Here is a 22,007-nt window from a genome sequence, read left to right on the forward strand (position 1 = left end):
AACCACCCATCCTCTCGGCTCCAGCTGACAACTGTGATTGAAAAAAAAGCACAAGGCGAGAAAAAAAAAACTACATGGTTGATCCAAAGGAGAGCTGCTGAAGTGTAAAAAATAAAATTAAAAGTGTAAAAAGCTTTTGAAGCCCTTGAGGAAACCAGGATGAAAGTATAGATTTAAAATATATAATAAAAAAAATAAATAAATAAACTAAGTGGGAAATTAATTTAATATATTATATTACTTTTTATTTTTTTTTAAATCTCATTTTATTTTTCAAGTCAAGGGATTTGAAACTTATTCTAATGAGAACACCACCCTTGTCCAGACCTAGCTCGTGATTTGCCTAATGCCTCCGAGTACCTCTCCTTTCCTTACTGCTGACGAGGCTTCAAACTGCTGAATTTATAGTTATTTTTTCTATTATTTAATCTGAAGGTAGTTGTACAGGATAGATCCACTGAGAGACAATGTACCATTTCCAGAGCTACCCTATCATTATTTATAAGGATTTTTCAAAGGCCTTTTTTTCTGGATGATAATGGTGGCTAAGTCATAGTAAGAGGAATGGTTTGGAGATGTTGTTGTTATTCTTCTTCATAACTTTCTTCTCCCATTGCTTAGAGCAGGGGTGTCCAATCCTTGTCCTGGAGGGCCTCTGTCCCGCCAAGTTTTTGTTTAAACTGTATCCAAAATTAATTAATTGGACCAATTAAGCTTCTAATAAGCACTAATTGGACACCACTGGCTTAGATTGTTTGTTTGTTTGTTTGTTTGTGAAGTTTTAAAGAAGAAAAAGTTTAATTTTAATTTCTGTGCACATGAAATGTAAAATTATGTTTAACAGAGCGTAAGCTGGATGCAAACCAGTGACCACACACGCCGCAAGCGAGCGTCTTAACTACCACCCAAAACAGCCAGGTCTGCATTCGTGGTTATAGAGCGCTTAACCTCATCTCATCTCACTGACAGGAGTCAGAATCCGTAACTGTCTTTAACTTTCATATTCACTGGCAAGTTACTACCAATGCAGAATGACTGTGCAGGACAGAAAATCAATGTGGTGTCAAATCTTTTGAATATATCTGAAGAGGAGACAATTACATGGATATTTAGTGAATAAGGGGTAAGGACTAGGAAAAATAATAAAACAAGAGCCCCACCTCTGGTCCACATTTCAAAAATGGATAACATTTCAGGTATGACTGCACTGAGTTGATCCTTAACGTCTTTTGCATCTGTTTAAAGAAGAGATGCCAAGAGGTACCCAGATAGTTAATAAGTGAGATAAAAGGGACAATACATGTCTCAACCCCCTGCTAGTGTGTCTCTGGGGGCTATTTTAATGATCTACAGAACACTAGATCTAAATACCGCATCCATTTAAATCTGTATTAATCCTAAAATCATTGAGTGCAATGAAAAATACAGCAGCATACAGCAAATTGGTGGGTTTCTAAGCTGAACATAATACATTATTTTTAGCATTCTCTTAAATACTGACATTCATGCTTTGCATTCTCGTAAGATACACGTATACTACTCCATTTATCAAACTGTTTTAGCTGTAACCTTGGCAGGCTCATGCATGGAGTGGAGAACTTTTGTTATACTGTTCTGTGATGCTGACATGGTAATAATGTAAAAATAGCTAAGGAACAGTACTAATATAAAATATGATAGATGGTCCTGCCCCTGGGGCGGCAGGGCAGGGGGGCGGGGATTCAATTTAGCTCAATTTGTTATTTGTATTTTAAATTGGTTGCCGCAGAGTTGGTGGGAGTAGAAAGCCCTGCTGCCTGTAGTGAGTCAGGGGAATGTGGTTTCTTGCAGATCTTGGACGAGCGCTGCACTGACCTGGAAGAAAATTAGCTGGGTACGGTTTACCTCTTCAGCAACTCCTAATGGTCAGACTTCCTGCCAGGTAACATCCGTTTAATAGGTTTCCCAGCAATGGTCCAGTAACAATGCGTTTTATATTCTATTCTAAAGAAAAAAGCAAATTAGCATAATCTGGATACCTGCTACCATGCAATAATGTTACATAAGTGCTTGTAAACAAGATGTTACATTTCAACGCACACACTGTATGAAATAAATTTAAATGTATAAAGCACATTTTCTTGTGTGCAGCAGAATGCTGAAGGATACCCCTTTGATTTAAACAGCTCAATATTAGTGTACAACAAATATTGATTTACTGTCAGCACCAGGGTACCCCCTGGAGACTTGCAATGCAGAGACTTTTTAAAGAACATTTTATGTACCCTATACTTGCTCGGCCATATCAAAAAGCGAAAGGGTTTCATCACAAAGGCTAGGATCTAGCTTGTCAACACCTGCGGTGGCTGTGGTAATGTGAGAGCAGCACACAAATGTAACACCTTTAATGATTTTGTTATACTTTCAAATGGATTCCAGCAGCTGTAACAAGAAGACATTTTTTTGCATGTGCAGTGAGTCCCCAGTCCTTACTGTATACTCTACCATCTCTTTATTATGCACTGCTCAGCAACAATCTTCCTTTGGGACAAATTACCAAAGCTCATGTCATTTTGTGCTTTTAAAATGCCAGGTTAAGAACAAAGACATGACTAATTTGTCAATGGTATTCTTTCTGTATGCCAAATTTCTATATGTTTAGTATTGGTTGTTTTAAGTTTGCATCACAGTACGTGTAATCCTGGTTATCACACAAAAAGACACGTGCTGTATTAATATTCGTGTCCTCCCTAGTTTTTGGAGAAGTGTGTTTCTTTTGCAGAATAACCCAGAACATTAATGCACATGTATAATAAAAGTCTGAGAACGAGAAAAGACCATTAAAGACTCATCGCTTGTTATCACACCATTTTCCACTACTAAGTGTACCCAGTGTTGTAGATCATACTACTTCATCTGGTCGGCTATTCCGTGCATATATCTCTGTGTAAAAAAGTTCTTCCTATCTTCTGTTATAAACTTCCACATATGCCCTCTTCTTCTTCTCTCTGTGATCAATTTGAAGTCTTGGGTTAACTTTATCGAAACCATTTATGATTTTAAGGACTTCAATCAAGTCCCCTCTTTCCCTTCTTTTTGTCCAGGCTGAATTGATTTAATTATTTTAATCTGTCCTCATAGCTGATGTCCTTAAATCCTGGGATCAGCCTAATTGCCCTTCTCGAGTGCAATGATGTATTTTGTCGTGAGGTGACCAAAACTACACACAGTGTTCTAGGCAGGGTCTAACTAGGGCATTGTATAATCTTAGTATAACCTCTCCAGACTTGTATCCCATGCACAGTGCAGAAGAGCCGGGTTCGTCTGCATTCATGGTTATAGAGCTTTCAACCTCATCTCATCTGTAATGACAGTGCACCACACAACACTGCTGTTACAATAATTTATAAAGATCTTAATGTAGAACCCTTAGCTCAAAATGAACAACATTTGTTAACAATCAACTAGAAAAGCAGTCCTTAAAATAAAGTGTGACCAAAAACATGAATGAAATGAGTGAGAGTTAAAATATAAAAAGCAGGAAAGAGAGTTTTGTTTCACAAGACCCTTGTAGCACAAAGTTAAGAATAGCTTGCTGACCTCCAAATACCTCATTAAGTACTAGCTGAAAGGGAGATGAAAGCTGTAGCATTAGGAGGTCAGAGTTCAAGTCCAAACTCATGGCAGTGCTGAAGGCATCTCCTGCACTGCACATTTGGTTTTTGTTTGATCTCCTCTCAGGAGGTGTCGATGTTAAATTCCTGTCTGGCTTCAGACAAAAACTTGAGTGTAGGATTGCACTGACCTCTCTCTCCTGAGCTGTCAAAAATATATGACCACCTCGCTGTGCATTCCAGCTGGCTCCACTCAGATACCCCCCCTTAGCCAGGGTGAGGTGGTGCTGTTGACCCAGGCTGGGAGAGGGCAATGTCTGGAATCCTGAAACCAACCACACCTTCAAAGCAGAAACAATCTGAAAAAAAGATTAGTATAGTTTAAGATTGGGAGAACCTTTCACAGCTTGAGCGTCAACTTTGCTTGTGTGCTACTGGTCTATTTTAAACACTACCAGTTCTCTGTAATGGGTATCAATCTGTTGACTGGAGTCTGCCCCTTGATTACTGTAGAAAATTGAAAATTTAAGCAGCTGGCCTACACTATTAAACCAACCAGACTTAGGCAGGAGTTATTTAGCTGGTTAATTATATCTGATATACACTTTTCGGCTGTGTGTTGATAGGATTAGTTGCACTGACAACAATTTCTTAGCCTGCAGTCTCTGATGGATACTTTTGCATAATGTCATTTTAAACATCTTCTGCACACAGCTCCATAGGAGTGTTATCTAATAGAAGTATGCAAAAAAAAAATGTATCTGTTTATTGAGATCAATGCCCTTGGTTTTGAAGACTGATGGCCAACGTGTGGTTTCTAAATTGTAACTTTTAATTCAGAGCTTGCCAAGAAATTTTACCGTATTCCCATGCTTTTCTCATGGTTATGCTAAATATTTTTCATAGTTCACCATGGTTTGCTGTGTTTTTAAAATGCTTTACCATAATGTTACCATAATACTTACCTGCTGTATGCTTTACCATGCTTTCACTTTGCTTTACTACACTTTGCCATATTTTTATTATGGGGCTGCACCATTGATGCATAGTACTAGGAGGCAGGACTTCCTGTAAAAGTGGGTTATTGCATGTTATTGTCTTTTTCTTATTTGCAAAATCTCATATAGTGTTTGTGTGCTGATCAGTAACATATGCACTGTGTTGTTATTTCATGACAGAGTGAAGTTAAGGAAGGGGTTGAGTTTCCTGGGCGCGAGATCCAGCAGCCCCAGCTTCTGGGCTATCAGACAGGAATCGGGGAACGATGGGAGGCACCCTGTCATCACCGTCCTCTGTCAGAGGAAAGGGGCCACTTCGGGAAACAGGTACAGTCATGGATTAAAAGAATAATTTGACAAACTGGGGATTATATTCACACATACAGTATGTAGACGAGAAGTTATAGTGTATTAAAAGGTGTTCAATTGACACTTCTTAATACAGTACCAGCCTGAAATTGAAGCAAATGACTGCAACGTTTAGCTAGTTTGGCCAATGTCTTTATACAATTTGTAGTGATTTGGCCAAAAGCGCTGCATTTTTTTGTCGTTGTTTGGTTAAATGCCTGGCTTGACAGAAACGTTAAATACAGTAAATACCACTGTAAAAAAAGTACTCTTGTTTTAACAGTTATATTTACTATTGCTGCTTCTACTTAGTTTTCTCACATCAAACCTTTTTCAGGGCTAAACTTTTTTTCAAAATCAGGCCCTACTAAGTCTTTTCAGCTAATGCCTTTATCAGCAGTCCAATGCCACACTGCAATCCAATTCGGACTGAAGCAGTTACATGTTTGAAAGTGACCTGGGAGGAATCATTACTGTTCACGCTTATCTGTTCTTCGCTGTATATGGAAAAGTCCATCTGCTCTGTCATATTACCATATTTACTGCCTGCTCTCAAATACTTTTAAATCTTTTGGTCATTTCCTAACGCTAGTATTTACATATTTTAATTAATCTCATAAATAAGAAACTGATTCCCACAATGCAAAAGGTTGTGATGTTAATTAACTGGATATCCTGCGCCTTTGTGTGTTTTAATAGTTTTTCCATGGATCAGAAAGTAGTGTTAATAAATCTAACTTCCAGTGACAGGTGTAATTTTACGGGTTAGTGAGACATGCACAGGGCAAGCAAACTTTGCCTATAAAGCTCTAGGCCTTGTAACAGCTATCTTTGCCTTTTTAAAATATGTATTTCTTTGAGAAAAGGCATCCCTTCAGTTATTAATCTTAACAGGATTTGTGTACAAGCATTATTATTACTGCCAGATTTTTTTTTTGTACTGATTGCTGTAAAACACTATGTGCAAATGTTTCCCATTTAAAATGGTGCCATTCCCGGCTCTGGCTGTTTGACTAGATTAACAAAACCTTTTCACAGATAACAGACTTTAATAAGCTTATCAGGAGGACTCTTTCTGTAGATGGACTGGAGTGCAGTTGCATTAATGGAGAGGTTAACTTTCAGCCCGAAGTAGTTTTGTTCAGATTATTTGTTTTGATAAACCTGCGTTGCAGGTGTAGATAAATCGCAATACACATGTCTTTCAGTTCAGTTTATATTAATTCTCACGTTACATGTTTGGATGTGGGTCATTGTGGACTAAACCACAGCAGTGGGTGCAACAGTCAGTAACAGATCAGTCTGCCCTTCATAAGGAATTTGCATAATAATACTGTAATATTTTAGTAAAGAAGCAAGTATTGGTCTTTGTACCTCTGTAATATTGTGTTGTTATTAAATATGCATAACTACCCAGGGACACACAATTTTGCTCTGAAATGATCTAATTGTTTTTTTTTTTTTTTTTTTTTTTTGTTTTTGTTTTTACTGTAATCTCCCTGGATTTAAATGACAATTCCTAAATGGGTTGACTCATTTTGTAATGGTTCGTAGCTGATGCACAATCATATAACAGGTTGGGTATCAAGGATGTCTAAATCAATTTGCTGTTCGGTGTTTGGTTGTAAATTGCAAATAAATTCCAGAGACATTCTGTAAACTTAAACATGTTTTTACTGAATTGAGAAGATTATAACACAAGTCAAAATCGTTCTACCTTTCATGCTTCCATACGCAGATTTCATTGTACGCACAGCGCGAGAATGTTACAGGTAAAGGCACATTTACTTATCACATACAATACACAACCAGCAGCCTAAGCTGTTACTACTGATTAACATTATATATATGTATGAACATCCCATCCCAACAACCTTCCTTCTCCTATTGATTGAAGTGGAGGTCATGACCATCTATAGACAACATATTATAATTAATCTTTGCTATTCACATTTCTAATCCCTTAGCTGTCATCATTGCTTCATAAAGACCGCAAAAGATGCTGGACTTAAATCTATACTTGAAGCTCCTTTAGAGGAATTAGAAGCTGCTGTCTCATCTTTATTTTATCTCTGTCTCTTTAATGTCTGTTGCCGGGAGAGAGAGGAGATCACATGCTTGGAGTTGGTAGAATCATGCTCTGACCAGTTCAAGGCGTAATGCGTCCAGTTTCTTATATTTATTATATCTGACAGGGGATGATAGCCCTAACTCTTGTTTATTTTTCTGCACTAGTGTCAGTTATTATTTCCACCTGACTTGCATTACAAAATGAGTCCAGCGTTTATTGAAGCCACACCAATGAGCTAACCTGTGATACTGGAGTAGCAGTAGCCTTCACAAAACAACATTAACTAATACAGGCACAGTTATTCAACTGGGCTAGCAGTCTTCCCTGTCTTAACAAAATACTGTACTGTATGGGGTGTAAGGTGAAAATAATTTTTTAATTTTTTTTTTTATTTACGTGCAGTGGAACACTTTTCAAAAACAAGCAAAACCTTTATTTTTTTTTTATTTTTTTTTAGCTGAACACAGCCTGGGGTTTCAATATCCAGCCCCTGTTGCTCCCCCTCCCCATTGGGGTTGCATAACCTCGGTGACAGGGTTACGGTAGAGGGGGAGCCATTTGTCAGTATGAACTATATTATTTACTACAATTTACTGAATCTGGGCACTGATGTAAGAACCTGTCTCTCTTTCTGTCAGTATATTAACCTTGCATTTTAACGGATACTGTGGGTGTAGGTCTTTCTCATATTATGTTAGGAATATAGTTAACATACTTGTTCAACATGGAACAGGTTAAAAGAAAGTTGTGAACAATTTCTGTCTTTGTGAAAATAAATATTGCACAGTCAATTAAATACCTTTTTAGTTATTCCATATCTCCTTGTTTATGATTCTCTTGCTCACAGTGGTGATCTGAATGACTCAAAATTAAAATGATTCAATCATGATTTATCATTGCAGGTTATTATGAAAATCAATAATCAAAATCACAAAAATGTTATCATTATTAAGCCTCATTACTAAATGGCTACATTACTCATTTTTAATTATCATGATATGCATTTGTTTTAATGATTTCCATGCCATATTAATAAAATCATTATAATAAATCATGATTGCTATTGACCTCTTAACATTTAAAGAGTGGCGTCATTGATAAATCATTGTCCAGTGAGTTCAAAGCAGGCACCTGCAGTGTTTGCCTTTGTCTTCCAGGGGCTGGTAGGATGGTTAGATTGGAAAATGTAGAGTTTGTGACTAAAAAAGAGGGGATTTGCTTGGTTGTGAGATCAAAGTATGCCCTCTGACCTTCAGTTGTCCTGGTCTGTTGTAGGGATTGCCATGGATAAAGAACATAATTGGACAATCTAAATGCAGAAGAAAAATAATTCTTGATGGCAGAACAGGGTAGAGTACCCAGGGATGAAGTTAATATATACATACTGTTTTCTGTAGAAATACTCATGAGCTTGCATTGCTTTTAGCCAAATAGTTGATTTCCCTGTTGGGTTTGCAGCAATGTTAGCGCTGCATCCCCCCCACCCCTCACCCTCCCTATACCCCCACCCACCCCATATTAAACATCTATGGCATCGTAGACCGAAACAGTCAGTCACTTTCCCTGATTAGATTACATGAAATAGACTATTAAAAGCTGTGACATTAAAAATAATATTTCTCCTATGCGGCAGCCTTTCATTATCTAAGCAAATTTTTCACTTATTTCAAATTAAAACCTTCAGTGCTTCTGGGCCCTGCTCATTAACACCACTGACCTGGCGCTGAACGATGAGGTCTCACTCCTGGAGTCCATACGTGCTCAAAACTGATCTGCATGGTAGTCATGTTATACCCAATGCCTGTTACAAAGAACGAAAGCCGAGCATGTCAAATGACATACCCTCAGGTGATCCTGCTTTTCAGTAGTAAGAGACGATTACAGATTCGGGAGCACTCCATTTTGACGACCATTGTTCAAGTGACTAAACATAATTGGTGGTGACATCATTGTTTAATGTTCAACGCATCTCTTAAAGTACCAGGATGACATTCTGATGGGGTTTACAGATCTTTCTTGTATTTGTGTTTGTTTCTGGTCTATCCCCCTGGGGGGGGGATAACTAGTTTTTCCTGGATGTGTTGAAGGATTGACTTAAAGTTAAAAAAAAAAAAAAAAAAATATATATATATATATATATATATATATATATATATATATATATTAATCACCACCAGTAGTGAAAAGGATCTTTGATGTAGTGCTGAAATAGATATGAATTCCTGCATGCAACAGCTTTTTCTACATGGTATTATTGTATAAATCGCATAGAAACAGATTTTATGGTTTATGTAAAACCATGGTGAAACCAGGCTGTTCTGTCATATTTGGATAATCACCTGACCTGAAAGGAAGTATTCATATTTGTTTAGTGTGCTTTACTCCCAGTGAGAAATTAAAAAAAAAAATTTTGCAGCCCACTTCAAAAAATTATTTACATTGACATGTGTTTAGAGCAATACGGATTTGACACATTTCTGTCTGGATTTTAGCCAAATAGTATGTTTAGACTTATTTCAACTGTATGTTACATTTACAAGCGACGTACTGTAATTCTAAACCTTGTGAGATACAGTAATTCTAAAGCTCATCCTCAGGCAGCAGCCTTAAGCTTCTCTTCCTATATGAAACATAATTCTCAAAGGTATCTTTCTGCACTCCCGACTCAAGCTTTAGGATTAAATTAATTCTATAATTAAATTATAGATCAAATGAATGTGTTTATTGTCCCGCATGTATTTTTTAAATGTATTTTTCGCTCTAATGTGTCTGTTTGCAACAGAGTTGCTTTCTAAGAGTTACGACAGTGACCCTTGGACCCATGCCATTGTTTTTTATTATAGTTTCATTCAACAACCACCAAGAACGAATTCTCATCCTATTGCTGTTGGATTCAGAGGTTAACCAGTGGAACTGGAGGCTTGCTGATGGAATAAAGCCAAAACCCCAGTACTAAACATTCCTAGAGAGGATCCAATTTCACAGCCGTTTACTGGCCTCTGCGTTTAATCGCTCAGGGAGGGAGGTGTGCTGTCTTGCTGTGCTGATCCCTGAGCATTGCGGCTTCATCTTTAGAGCAGCACTCTTCCCAAATGCTCTCAAAGCGTTTCTGTGCAAATCAAATGCCTCATGCTGTACATACCCATAGCATCCACCACTTCTTTAATTTGCACCGGGGCTGTGTGAAATCTCCACAGCTGCCACTCTAGACAACGTCTTTGAATGTGCTGCCATTCTGGGTCCCCATATGTGATTGAACAATATGAAAAGCAGTTCTATATAACACCATGCATGCCAACGGTCCCTATATGGACGGGACAATCCCGATTTCCCAGCACATGTCACGCGTACCAAAGCATAGGAAGAAAATCCCAATATTTATCCTTGGTAATTCTTTTATCCAACTGCGTCTTCTGCAGTGTGAGGGCCTAAAGATCTGACACAGATTAGCAACAGTACAATAACACAGCATAATATTTCGGTCTGTAGTGTGTCAACAGAAGGCGCTTGTGTGGTACAAAAGACCCCAAAGTAATTCTCAACAACATTAAAGTTGGCATTGACATCATCCTTAAAAAAAAAAAAAAAAAAAAAGGCATTTATTGTCCACAAGGAGACTAGATAATATGCAGTCCCTCGTTATTTCATGATTAGATTTTTTGATGTGTAAATCAGATAGAGAAATACAAATGGAACGCTGTAGTATCATTTGTCAAACCTGAACACGGTAACAGACAGCAGTATACATTTGTTAAAGTTATTCCATTTAAAATAATTGTATAGTACTGTATGCACTCAATTTACATATATTTACAGCAGGGGTGTTCAATTAGAGTCCTGGAGGGCCATTGCACTCCAGGGTTCAACAGACAAAACTATAGAATTAATTAATTCAAGCTCTGGATGGAGGTTTAATTGGTTCAATTAAACAATTTAGAACAGGGCTGGAACAAATTCCAGGAGTGGAAATGTCAGCGTTGGCCACCCCTAGTTTACAGAGAGCATCACAACATGCGTCTGCCTCTCTTTGTGCCTCTCTTGTTCATTTACCTTGCTGTTGCTATTTGTTCGTCTGTGTATATTTGTTTTGACTTAGTTATCGGTATCCTTTGAGACTTGGAAGATGTTATTTAGCTTTTAAAAATCTAAAAGTTGTTACAATCTTCTGATAAAGTGTTCCAAGCTCTTGACCCTTGACCCTCACAGACTACCTGAAAGGGCTCATTCTCCAGTGACAGAGGAAGATCAGACATCAGACAGGGGAACAAAAATCCAATATTAATGAGAATTTGCTGGAGCGAGAGTGATGAGCGTGTCAGATTAATTGGTAAGCTGGGTGCTTTTCTGAAGAACCCCAGCTATTGACTTTAATGGCACACTCTCAGATCTGTTGTTGTGTCTGATGAATAGCAGTGAAATCTGAAGGATTTTTATTCTAACCATCCGTGACATTTAAACTGGAGTCTTGTCTTTTTATAAGTGAAATCGGTGAATCTGATATAGCTTCTCACACAAATGCTGAACAGCGTCTTAGAAACACTTGCCAAAACACTGCCAATGCAGTCGCTAACCTGAAGTATTCCAGTTGTTTATGAGGGCTCCATGACCATTTTTTCAGTAATGTTGGGTATGGATATCTGCAGCAAGGTCTGTTCTTTAGTGACTTGTGAAGTCTCAGAACAATTTGTGAAACAGATTAATTAGTCTAGTTGATTTGGGCACACTAGTTACACAAAAATGTGTGCTGTGTTGCAGGTATTTGTTTGTATATCCAGCTTTCAGAAGATTTGTTCTGATCACATTTGATCACATCCACTTAACAAAGTCTGTAATTTCACTGTGCGTGTCACAGTCAAGTAGAAAGCAATGCAATAGAGGAGCTTCACTATATGTGCACTCTTTAGTCCTCCAGCTGCTGAGGAGAAAGATGCCAAAAGACGTATAAACCCATTGAGTGTCAGCAGGCAAGTGTGATTGTAGAGAGCGGAGCAAAGCACAGCTGCACTCCAAACAATTCTGTCATTGTGTGTGTGTGTGTGTGTGTGTGTGTGTGTGTGTGTGTGTGTGTGTGTGTGTGTGTGTGCATGCGTTGTCTTGAAAATGTTGTCATAAATACAGGACCCTGTCCCCAAAAACATTAACTCATAAGAGTTTTTTCACGACCTGTTTTTTAAACCTGCAATTCAGTCCTAAACCTCCAGGTGTCTGTGGAGCCACTCCACCTAAACCACAAAGTTTTTGAAGAATTTACGAGTTACTACAACCTTCATCAATGCAGAATAAAACCACGCTTTATTTAACCTGCTCACAAGTTTCTGAAGGCAGTGGGATTACATGTTTATAATTTGTATAATAGCTATACTGTTCAGAGATCGGTGCCAGATATGGGAAATCTATTAAAAATACAATATCTTCTGTTGACAAAATACATATTTGTGCCCGATGAGATCCAGATATCAAGCAAATGTAATTTGCATAAAAGTTTACTGGTAAATTAAAACCTATCACTAATATATTTACACTTATGAGTTTGCTGAAATAATATTGAAAAGAAACTACCTTTTAAAATCCTGTTAAACATATTCACAGGGATATAAGGGTTAAATACAGTAAATGTCAGGAGACATCTACAGCATTGTGTTTATTAATCTGCTAATGCATACTTTGTAGTAATGGGATGAGCGACTCATATGGTTAAACTAACTTAATGAGATGATTGTTTAATGATTGCTCATTACATTGCTTGCTGTGGAGGCTATAGCGACATCTTGGGGCTGTAGGACTAAATTACAGGTTAAGGTTCTCCCAGTTTGAAATATCCAATTGTATTAATTTAATTCTCTTTGACATTCGTATACCTATGTGTGGATATTTTGGTTCGACGTAATTTTTTTTGTTTTCTGCATTTAAAGAATTTGAACAGAAGTCTGAAACGGAACATAAGAAACACATTACAATTTTTTTTTTGTAAATATATATGTTTGTTTTACTGCAAGCAAAGAAGGATCTGTGTGTATTATATTGCTTTGCATTTACAGAAACAGGGATTGTTTATTGCTGTGTTCAGTTTTCTAGAACCGTTGAAGAGGATTTTTCTTAAAAATTTTTTTAATTTGTATTACTTTTTTTTTTAAAACAAACTGTACGGCTGAATTGGACTGAGCTAAAGTTTTTTTAATTGACTTTTTATACTTAGAGAGTTGAAAGAGGAGAACACTGTGTACATTGTTATTGAAACATACTGTTTAAACTGTTACTGAATATTGTTACAAAGGGGGTGCTGAATGTTTTGTGTGTGAAACTATTGAGAAACTATAAAGTGTTTGTATTAGGAGTTATTACGAGGTTAATAAACTGCAAGTAAATGGTTTAGGTTGAACTTTGACAGTTGACTTGATTATATGGGTAGATGTCACTTGACAAGAGGGGACCAAATTTAGAATCAAAGCTTTTAAACCTCTTCAGCTTTTCCCTGCAGGTGGAAGATACATAACTGTTTTTTTTTTTTTAAAAGATAACTCCTGAATATTGAAGTAGAGGTTTAATTCAATTTTTTTCAATGTATTCAACAAAGAAAACATTTTCTGTTTCAACTCTTGAGCTGTTAGCGAACTAGCTGTGAGGAAGTACACCAGACTAGCACTTGATTTTTCTATTATTGCTGACGTGAGGGGTTAGAACTAGGCCTTGTGATAGATACCAACCCCCCCCCCCTCACGTTACAACAGTTTTCTGGTAGGCCTGGTTATATTTCTCGCTCTCTCCTTGTATACAGCTGCTCTTCATAGTCAGGCAGTCTAAGTGGCACCCCAGCCAGACTGCTGGTTTATTTGTTTTGCATTATAATTATCTTTAAAGTAGTTAATAATAGAATGCCATTGATTTTAGTTTCTGCGATTTCAAATTAATGAAGCCTGTCTGCTCTCTTGCTAATCATTGTAGTTTTAGTGCCAATAAACATTTAACTCTGACATTAGAGCTCATTAACTTGGGTAAGGCACACTGCATGAGCCTAGTGCTGGTGGTTAAGTTTCATAGACTGTAAAGCATGCTTGCGAACACAAGACAAAGAACACTGTGGCTCAATGACCTCCCCTGTTAAAGTTTTCTTGTGCCCTTTTTCATGTTTAGCTTTCTACACAGGGAAAGTAGTCAAAGATTAATGCCAGTTGATGTATAGGAAACCATTTGATAGGGGTGTAATGGGTTTTTATAATGGCTTATTAAGTGTCTTTTAAAATTGCCCTTCATTTAAGTTACATCTCCCAGTATAAGGGACTTGCAATATACAAATAAATATTATTTAAAAGGAAAACTAAAATATTGAACAGATATATTTACAGTACATACATTTTGATTATAAAGGCATACCTCATCATGAGAGCACAGTGGCAATGTGGCCCAATATGCTGTATTTAATTACTACAAAAATGTTAATTGCACTTGGAATAGCCTTACACTGATAACATGATATGATTCCCTTTAAATCCTACTGGCACCATAATCACTCCTCTGCTAATTTAAACTGTGGGGTTATGTGTCTCTAATTAGCCTCAAGGTAAAACGTGCAATGGCTCAAAACTGCTTTGCATTGAGTGGCATATTTTATTTCTACCCTTGATGAATGACTGAGGAGCTCTTTGGACCATACAATAGCTGGCTGCAGTCTCTGCTATAACTGAAAGCAAAGCAATTGGCGGCGGGGGTGGGGGGTGGAGTGGAGGTATTGGCAGCCACAGGCTTGAATTGCTGTGCGTAGGACTGGGAGCTGTGAGATATATTATGCACCTCTGAGACGCAAATCAGTGTTGTTCCAGGAACAGCCATCATTCTCCTGCGATGTGACCGACAGACAGCAGTGTTAAATTTCCACTCCGGCAGCCATGAATGATTGTTAACATCTTGCAGACAGATATCGGACCTAGAAAAAATAAAATAATAATTATAATAAAACATTTTCTTGAAAAGAAAGTGTGGTAAATTGAAAAGAGACAATTTAATTCTTTTTTTTTTTTTTTTTTTTTTTTTAGTTGAGGGAAAAAGCGTGTTAGGAAAATATAGGTCGATTATGAAATCAATAAACAAAATAAATACTGAGTATTTTATTTATCTATTAGTTTATTTTCGATTTACACAACATCAATGATGAATACAAATACACACAGCTCCACATTTGCTGTGTTGGTTATTGCTTGCAGTTCTCAGATAAAAAAAATAATTGAATAGTAGAAGTTAAATGATTTAAAATTTTTGGGTGCAATTCAGTTAGTCAGCATATGATCATCTTCTGCCTACAGTACCTCCTGACCCCTATCCAATAGCTTGTCGACAGCTGGACCTTATTTACAATTCCAAGAATTCTTACACAGATGTTGTCTGTTACTGTGGTGACTGGCAGAAACTTTGGCACACCCTAGATTTCATGTTGTATGCGTACAGCAGTACACTGCAAGCTTCCTTGATGAGAAACATATAGCATATGTCTTTCACGCAAATCTGAACTGCAGTCGTGACCACAGTGTCCCAGCTAATAACTTAATGCTCTGAAACTCTTATTTTTATTCAGACAGAGAGGCATGAATCCTGCCTGGCAGGGCTGCCATCTCTGTGTTTGCCAGGGATTTAAAAACGTTTGACAAACAACCTTAAGCACCTTGCAGTGCCATCATATCCTGGCCATAAATATTAATGGGCTCCACCCTGTCACTGTTTCGATAGGGATTTATTTACAAACGAGGACTGGGAACTCATTTTTTATATATATATATATATATATATCTAAAAAATTTTAACGTGTTTTATTAGTTTTCCTGCAGGATTGTACGATGCTACTTGTGCAAACTAGCCACTTTTATTGTTACCATATAAGATTTTGTTTGTGTGTGTGTGTGTGTGTGTGTGTGTGTATATATATATATATACACACACACACACACAAACAAAATCTTATATGGTAACAATAAAAGTGGCTAGTTTGCACAAGTAGCATCGTACAATCCTGCAGGAAAACTAATAAAACACGTTAAAATTTTTTAGACTAGAATTTTTGATCAATGTGTCCACACAACACTGCCTGCTCCTTTCTTAAATTCCAATTGTATACAGTTTTATTTTCACAAACTAGCTTTTTTGTCTTAGTATTTCAAATTTTACAATTATAACCACATCTCAAAGTGAGCATGACACATTTCAGTAGCTCTAAAATGAAATTAACGTTTTGGGTTGTCAGCCAAAGATTTCGAGCTGTTCTATTTACAGTTCCTAAAGTTAAAGGCCCAAGCACAGATGTCATGCTGTTTGGAGATATTAGGCCTGCAGAAATCTATTCTCAATCTTGTGCACAGCAATTAAATAATTAGCTTTGCCTTGTTCATTTTCAACTCGAGCAAATAACACCAAGGAGCGTTTAACATCTTTCTCCTGTAATGTTTACATTTTGCAGCCAGATTTTTATTTTTTTCTATTTGTCATCAGCACCGACTGTCAAACTTGTGTGTGTGTGGGGTGGGTTCATGGTTCTGATGAATGGGTCTGGACTCAAATGTCAGTTTGGAAGGCCTGCATCTTAATTCCCTGCATTTTCCACAGAATTCACATAAAGCAATTTTTTTTTATGTGGAGAATTTTCACTATTTTATGTGTATTTCTTGCTCAGCTGTACTGTATGATTCAGCTTCCATCGAATCAGAGAATTTTAGGATTGAGACAAGAAACTACACAATGATATCGCAAAAGTCAGAAGCCATAATAGTACTACAGTATTACATGTTAACCCCTTTCACACTGGTATGCTCTACTTGGGTCAGAGCCTACCCAGGTCATGCGGGTCAAGTACTTGATTTCACACTGCTTTTGATAAAGAAGGGTGACCTGGAAGGAGATTGTTATTGACACTTCCACCCAAGCGTCTCTGGATTGAACTGTCGGCCTAAATGTTGATTAGAGCAAGTGTTTCTTCTCTGCTGCAATATGGATTATGCTCATCAAAAAATATGGCTAAACAGAAATGTTCTTTGCGGAAGTGAAACCTTCACACAGATGACTGTTTGTTATTGCGTCGGCTCGCGAACGGCCATCAAGCATCTTGTCACGCTCAAAGCATGTCGACCCACATCCTGAGGTGGGTCGCTGGGACCCGGGTTGACCCAGGTGCGGCCCAGGTACGTGGTTTCACACTACGCAGTATTGGGACCCGGGTAGCCAGAAAGGGGCTTTAGATTTTGAAATGTCACATTTTTCAATCTACCAGTTTTTTGTAAAGTATATGTAAAACTACAAAGCGGTATGTAATTCAATATGTTAACGTAACATTATTCAGCAGGTTTCATTCGACAATATGAAGCAACATTAGTTATTTCTATTGGGTGATGCAAAACTTTTGGTCATAGCTGTAGACTTCCAACAAAGGTTTCATACTTGCGTAAACTTTAAAAATAAAATAGCCAAACCAATATTTTTCTGCAAACCTCAATGTTAACTTTTCCAAAGATCTCAGTGTACATCCGCGGAAATTAACATATTGAAATAAATAAATAATTTCTGCACTAATGTATGTAAACTGACAACTATAGCCATCATTTGTCTTGAAGCAGGCTTCTGTGCTTGGGCTGATTTTTCAAGTGGACTCTCCTGTACATAATGTTATTTTTAGTAAAAAAGGTAAATAGATCTATGTTTTTATTTAAACTGTTTTTTTGAGCGTCTTGCGGTATGCAGTTCTGTCCCAGGAAAGCACTCGGGTTGTGCACTGTACTTTTTTGAGCATTGGAAGCAAAGTTGTCCAGGACTTCTGGACAATTGTTCTTAACAAATGTGACCTGCAGTGTGGGTGCTGGATCTCCAGTACAATGCTTCATGAAAATGATGCTGGTAATAGAAACTCCTCACATTGTATTTTATATCCATATATGTATGGTCTAAATCCCATCATATTTATAACCAAGACTTCCTTATAATGGTGTAATTAATTCTTCTCAGGCTGCTCTTGATCAGCTAAAATACAGGGGGATGAAAAAAAAAAATTAATTTAAAGCACCTAATGCATATTAATAAAGTACTTTTAATTCAACTTCTGTAGTTACGTATGTGGAATCTAACTGCCAGGTCTGCTTAATGATGAAGAAGAGATTAAGATAAATGGGTATTAGATTCATTTTGTTTTCGTTTTTTATTGAAAGAATGGAATTACTGAAATTTCAAATGGATTGTGTGGAGAGTCCAAAGGCACATCTCAATGTGTGAATAGTTTTAATTACTTGATTATTGTTTTAGAAAATGAATATGTTTTCAGTAGTTAGATGCAGTTAAATAATTAAAAAGTATGTGAATAGCTGGAAATTGACAATCAAATTGTTTTTTAAAAAGGAAGTACCTTCAAATGCCATTTGCTAAGTGTTTTATTGTGTTTGCAATCGGCTTGAGTGGCTCTGGTTTCTGTTGCTGCAGTGTTACCATTGTTCTGCTTTCACCTGGAGAATCATTCCATCTACATCCTGTGACAGTATGAGCTTTGACCTACTCTGTAACTAATACAAAAGTAGAGTAGGCGTGGCTGGCAGAATTGAAAAGTCACATAGACACCCGATTTGAATAGAACGAGAAAGGCTGGACTGTCCAGCCACATAGGCAGATCTAGAAATAAATTATTTAAAAAAATGTAATATGAGAGCAACAGAAACATTGCAAACACCATACAAGTATAAAAAAAACCCATAAAAAACAAAAACAAGACGTTTGAATCAACGCCTTGAAGCTTAAATTGATTGCTCTCTCTCTCTCTCTCTCTCTCTCTCTCTCTCTCTCTCTCTATATATATCTATATATATATATATATATATATATATATATATATATATATATATATATATATATATATATAGTTTAGTGAAATGCAAAAACAGTTAAAAGTACATTGTACAAAGTAGAGGATGTCATTGCTGCAGAAACAAGGCAAAATCTGTGGGATAATGGAAACAAATTCAAATAGGGACACAAAAACTTCCGACCTGTTGTCCTGCCCTCTCAAATCGAGAGCACACTCTGTGAGTTTCTGGGTGACAGTGTTGGAGTCGACGCTACTAACACCAGTTATTTTTATCTGCAGGCTGCGTCACGCCATTTGTTTTCACCTAGGCAACCGTTATTGTAGCATGCCTCTTTGGAAGCTGCAGTTCAATTTTTTTACCCATTGCTGTGGTGTAAAAGTGGGCCAAATGAATGGTGCAGACAAACCATCCATCATGAGTATTAGTTTAGCTTCTCAAAGAAGGATGTCACAGCTCACATCCCACTACTTCATCTTCCAGCCTTTTTAATGAAGCATTGGCTGTGCTTCAAATGAGCTCAATCCAGAGACTGGCAGGGCTTGTATTATTATATGCGTATAGTATACTGCTGTAGTCCATTGGCAGACGACAGAATTCCCTGCAGCACAATGGAAACAAGCATCACAATATGCTACCGTGGTTCTGCAGGTAATTATCAGTGTATATGGGTTCATCTCATTGGAAAAACATTGGTATGCACTAAATCTTTGTACTATTAACCGTCATGCTACCATTGCCCTACAGGCCCTAACACTGCCATTATAATTCCACAGCATTGTGGTTGAAGATCCTTTGATATGTATGGTTAATAGATTCAGGTACGAGTGAATAGAAAGGAAATCAGATCAGGTGATCAGCAGTAATAGGCCAATGTGTTTATATGAGCTGAAGCAAACTACTTTGTCTTTACTACAAAGTTTCATTGTTGATCATTGAATCAAAGCTGAGAGAATCTTTCAGACATTTAAGACACTGGAAAAGCAGCTGTTTTAGCCACTGTATGTTTTTCTCACTTCACTGGTAAGGGAAACCGTGGACTTGATTCTTTAAATAATAGAAAAAAAGTAATTCTGTACATATAATAGAAAAAGGAAAACATCATCTGCTGCTCAGTGCTTTGAAATTGAAAAAGCAGGCCTGCTTAGAGCAAGATGAGGTGAAACTAAATGTGATATTTATGAGGACACAGAGGCCCTAACCCTGGGCTTGGAGTGGAAGGGAGGGGGTCTGCATTCTGAAACAGATTTAAAGCAAATTATTCATATTTGGTGCAAAGTTTAAATAAATCTATATCAATCAATCAGTCTATTTTATATAGCGCCTTTCATAGTAGACCAACATCACAAAGTGCTTTACAAGGTGCAGTAACAACAAGAAAATCCATAATTCTTCAAATACAGAGAAATGCATAATACATGCTATACAGTAAAAAAAAAAAAAAAAAAAGGCATAATACATTAAATTCAGTGGAAATTACATAAAACATGATAATAGCATAATACATGAAATAGTACACTAAATAAAGTGGAAAGTGCATAATACATGAAATAGTACATTAAATACAGTGGAAAGTGCATAATACATGAAATAGTACACTAAATAAAGTGGAAAGTGCATAATACATGAAATAGTACATTAAATACAGTGGAAAGTGCATAATACATGAAATAGTGCATAATAGATGATAGTAACATAATACGTCAAATAGTAGCAGCAGCTAATAGCAGATATCAGGCTTAAAGAGCATGGAAAGCAAAAGAGAACAGCAGGTCAGCAGGTTGAGGAGGTACTCTGGACCTGTGTGATGAAGGGCATTGTAGGTGAGCAGGAGAGTTTTGAACATAATCCTGAACTTTACAGGTAGCCAATGCAGCTGGGTAAGATGAGCGGTGATGTGATCACGTTTTTTACATCTTGTTTTAATCAAGTGATTTTTAAAGATTTGAATCTGCTGGACACATCTTTTCTTGTTGTTTGTTAGAGTGGTCTGTTTAGGGTAGGTTTTGGGGTTTCTTCTCAATTTCCTTGCAAGTCTTGAGGGGACCCAGTGTCTCCTATGGCCTGGAGTAAAGTGAAATAGAGAGAAGAGGACTTTGTGGCTGGGGCTGTCTTTCTTTCATTACTTGAGAGGTAAAAGCTTTAGATAGATCCCTTTACAAAGAATTACAACCGTTCTGGTAACTGCGACTTCTTACCTGTTCATGTCTTTCAAAAGAGGCTGGCAAAAACTCCATGAGACACTGGTCTGGCTTTCTGTCTGAGTTTCTTTTTGGTACTGCTGTACATGTTATGATATTTTATAAAGTTGTCTACAATATTCTTGAAGCAACTTGAATGTAAATGGCTGCCCTTTTCCTGTGGAACGGAATTTCTCAACAGTGCCTCAGAAAACTCTCTATTCCACACAGTGCTATGTTTGTATTTCAGTGAATGCAATGTGGAGCAATTGATTCTGTTCCACTGTTGTATTATTGTTGTCAGAGTTAAAGAAATTGCAGTTGTACATGAGAAGACTAGAGTGTTTGTTATCATTTTATAAAGCCAGAAGAGAAGAATAAGTTAATAATGATGCTGTTCCAAAGAGTATAGGCCCAATCTTCGATCTTCTCGCAATCCCCTCCCTAAATTTGTGCCTCCCAAAAAAATAGTGCTTTTGGACAAAATGAGAGATATTCCAAAACAGCACAAAGCAGTTGCGAGACATTGGAATATAGCAGTTTAAGAGCAAATTGCATGATTTTGTTACTGAAAGTTGTAATTGTTTTAAATAGTTGACTATTGTTGTGTATTTTGATTATTGTTTTAAATGTGAATTGCCTGTGTCTTAACTGTATTTTATTGTGTATTGTTCTTGTTGTTCGATTGACTTGCTGCTACCTGCTTGGCTAGGTCTCACTCGTAAGAGGTTTTAATCTCAATGTGACTACAAGGATAATGAATAAAATATATATATATATATATATATATATATATATATATATATATATATATATATATATATATATATATATATATATCTCCAGGTATTGACTGTTGTTCTACTAAAAAAACAAAAAACAAAAAAATTAAAAATAGGAAGATATTGCATCGTCGGCAACCAGTTTGGGGTCATACAAGTACTAATATATTTGTGCAAAGTTTTTGCAAAGGCTTTGTTGGGCACACAAGCCAT

The 22,007-nt window shown here is 36.9% G+C and overlaps 1 protein-coding gene across 1 annotated transcript in view; it reads left to right on the forward strand.

Annotated features, from left to right (window-relative positions):
- LOC121297537 (transmembrane protein 132C-like) overlaps positions 1 to 22,007 on the forward strand; it is a 118,247-nt gene that overhangs the window by 59,184 nt on the left and 37,056 nt on the right. Inside the window, exon 4 of the mRNA XM_041223891.1 lies at positions 4,772 to 4,918. Within this exon, the coding sequence (XP_041079825.1) occupies positions 4,772 to 4,918 (147 nt within the window). The remainder of the gene's footprint in view (positions 1 to 4,771; positions 4,919 to 22,007) is intronic.

Source organism: Polyodon spathula, chromosome 22 (genome assembly GCF_017654505.1).
Source record: "Polyodon spathula isolate WHYD16114869_AA chromosome 22, ASM1765450v1, whole genome shotgun sequence".
NCBI lineage: Eukaryota > Metazoa > Chordata > Actinopteri > Acipenseriformes > Polyodontidae > Polyodon > Polyodon spathula.